General features: G+C 37.6%; 1 protein-coding gene across 1 annotated transcript in view; it reads left to right on the forward strand.

Moving 5' to 3' along the window:
• LOC102580486 (uncharacterized) overlaps positions 1-1,792 on the forward strand; it is a 7,432-nt gene extending 5,640 nt beyond the window's left edge. Inside the window, exons 8-9 of the mRNA XM_006345584.2 lie at positions 662-986; positions 1,142-1,792. Coding sequence (XP_006345646.1) covers positions 662-986; positions 1,142-1,498 — 682 coding nt within the window. The 3' untranslated portion in view covers positions 1,499-1,792. The remainder of the gene's footprint in view (positions 1-661; positions 987-1,141) is intronic.
• The last annotated feature ends 279 nt before the right edge of the window (positions 1,793-2,071 follow it).

The raw sequence follows: 2,071 nt of genomic DNA on the forward strand, positions 1-2,071 counted from the left end.
AAGAGTTGTGGGGTGGGTGGGTGGGAGTAAAAGGTAGCCCGTAAAGTTAAAAGTGTGTAAATGACTTTTTCTGGACAACTACAAGATGCAACTTATGTATTTTTCCTTTGATTGAATCATTTTAGATGCCTGTTTTGGTTATACTTCTAGCTGGTGCTTCTTGATACCCACTCTGGTCATAATTACTAAAATAGAACTCCCTCCGTTTCAAAAAGAGTTGCCTAATTTGACTTGGCACGAAGTTTAAGAAAATAAAGAAGACTTTTGAATCTTGTGGTCCTAAATTAAAGTTATGTCAAATGTACAAAATTGCCCTTTAATCTTGTAGCCTTAAACATGCCACGTGGAAAGCTGAAATTAAAATGTTACCAAAAAATAAAAGAGGTCATTCTTTTTGAAACAGACTAAAAAGGAAAGTAGGTCATTCTTTTTGAAACAGATGGAGTACTAAAATTGTCGAACATTGACTGCTAGGAGTCTCATTATTGAGTGATCAACATGTGTAGAGATTTGAAACTCTCTAATCTGTTGGGAATTTGTGTCTTCCCTGTTTACTGGGAGCCTCTAAGTCACATCTTTGTCCGTTCCTTATTAACATCAGTCTTGATTTATAAATGTAGTTTGTGAAACATGTCTAATTGTTTTGTGTTTGATATGTCAGTGTGACTGCAGACACTTGTGTAGCAATGAATCAATGGGTCCAACACCCTCTTGCTCATACTGCTTTAGATGATATCTTGCCGTGTGTGGACAATGCCACTGCACAAGAGACCCTTACAAAAAGCAAAGAAGTCACTTCTAAGCTGGTCGATGTTGTTAACCAGGTCATTACTAATATTTCCAATAACAACTTCTCCCCCAGCTTTCGTCCTTTGTACTACAATCAGTCTGGACCAAAACTGCCAATCCTTTGCAATCCGTTTTACTCGGATTTGACTGATAGATCCTGTAGCCCTGGTGAAGTGGACTTGAGCAATGCTACAAAGGTACATATATGAAAACTTCTTCCTGAAAAGTTGAAATTACTTCAAAACATATTTCTCTATATCCCCCACATGTAATACTTTTGAAGGAGTTGCCTCAAATTCCTTTGCTAAAATGGAGAGTTATTACAACCTTTTAAAGTTTTTCTATCATGCAGGTATGGGATAATTATGTCTGTCAAGTTTCCCCTAGTGGCACTTGTTCCACAACTGGCCGTCTGACTCCGGTCATCTACGGCCAGATGGCAGCTGCTGTAAATGTGAGCTTTGGATTGTACCATTATGGTCCTTTCCTGGTTGATCTAGAAGATTGTGATTTTGTTAGACAAACATTTGGAGATATATATAGCATATACTGCCCCGGACTTCAGCGTTATAGCAAATGGGTTTACATTGGACTGGTGATGGTTGGTTTAGCAGTATTGCTTTCCCTTACATTCTGGGTCATATATGGGAGAGAAAGGCGACACCGCGTGTATACAAAAGAACACATGCCCAAACCAGCTGAAGGGTAAGAAGGGAATAAAGCGATTTACGAGTAGTCTGCTTTGCTATTTGTAATGCTAGCTAGAGGTGTGTTGTTGTGTATCAAGTTTTCTGTATATACTGATGAGTGATGCCTGTTGATAGAGCTTATAGTTATATTGTATTATTAGGTTCCATTCCTCGGGGTTGAACTACATTATGTACTGTACAGATGGTTTCAGTTTTATCTTGATGTTATTATGCCATCTATGGGACGTGTAAAAACTTACCGTCACCCAGTGTGTACCAAATAAATTGATGAATGACATATGTTTGCACATGAACACCTAATGATTAATTACTAAAATATATCTACACCTTACTAAATCACGTAATCATTGTAAGCTGATATCATTGGCATTTGGCAAGTATTGTTGTCATTCTTCAAAATAGTTAAAGTCAATACAGAACTAGCAATGTCACCGAGCCTGCAAAGGTTAACAAGCCAAACTCTTACAACAAAGTACAAACACTACCCGAATAGGGAAATGGAATAAATTCCCCCTTGAATTTGTCTCAATAAGTCGGTTACACACTAAAACTATCATAATGACTTATTACAC

Source organism: Solanum tuberosum, unplaced genomic scaffold (assembly GCF_000226075.1).
Source record: "Solanum tuberosum cultivar DM 1-3 516 R44 unplaced genomic scaffold, SolTub_3.0 scf00070, whole genome shotgun sequence".
Taxonomy (NCBI): domain Eukaryota; kingdom Viridiplantae; phylum Streptophyta; class Magnoliopsida; order Solanales; family Solanaceae; genus Solanum; species Solanum tuberosum.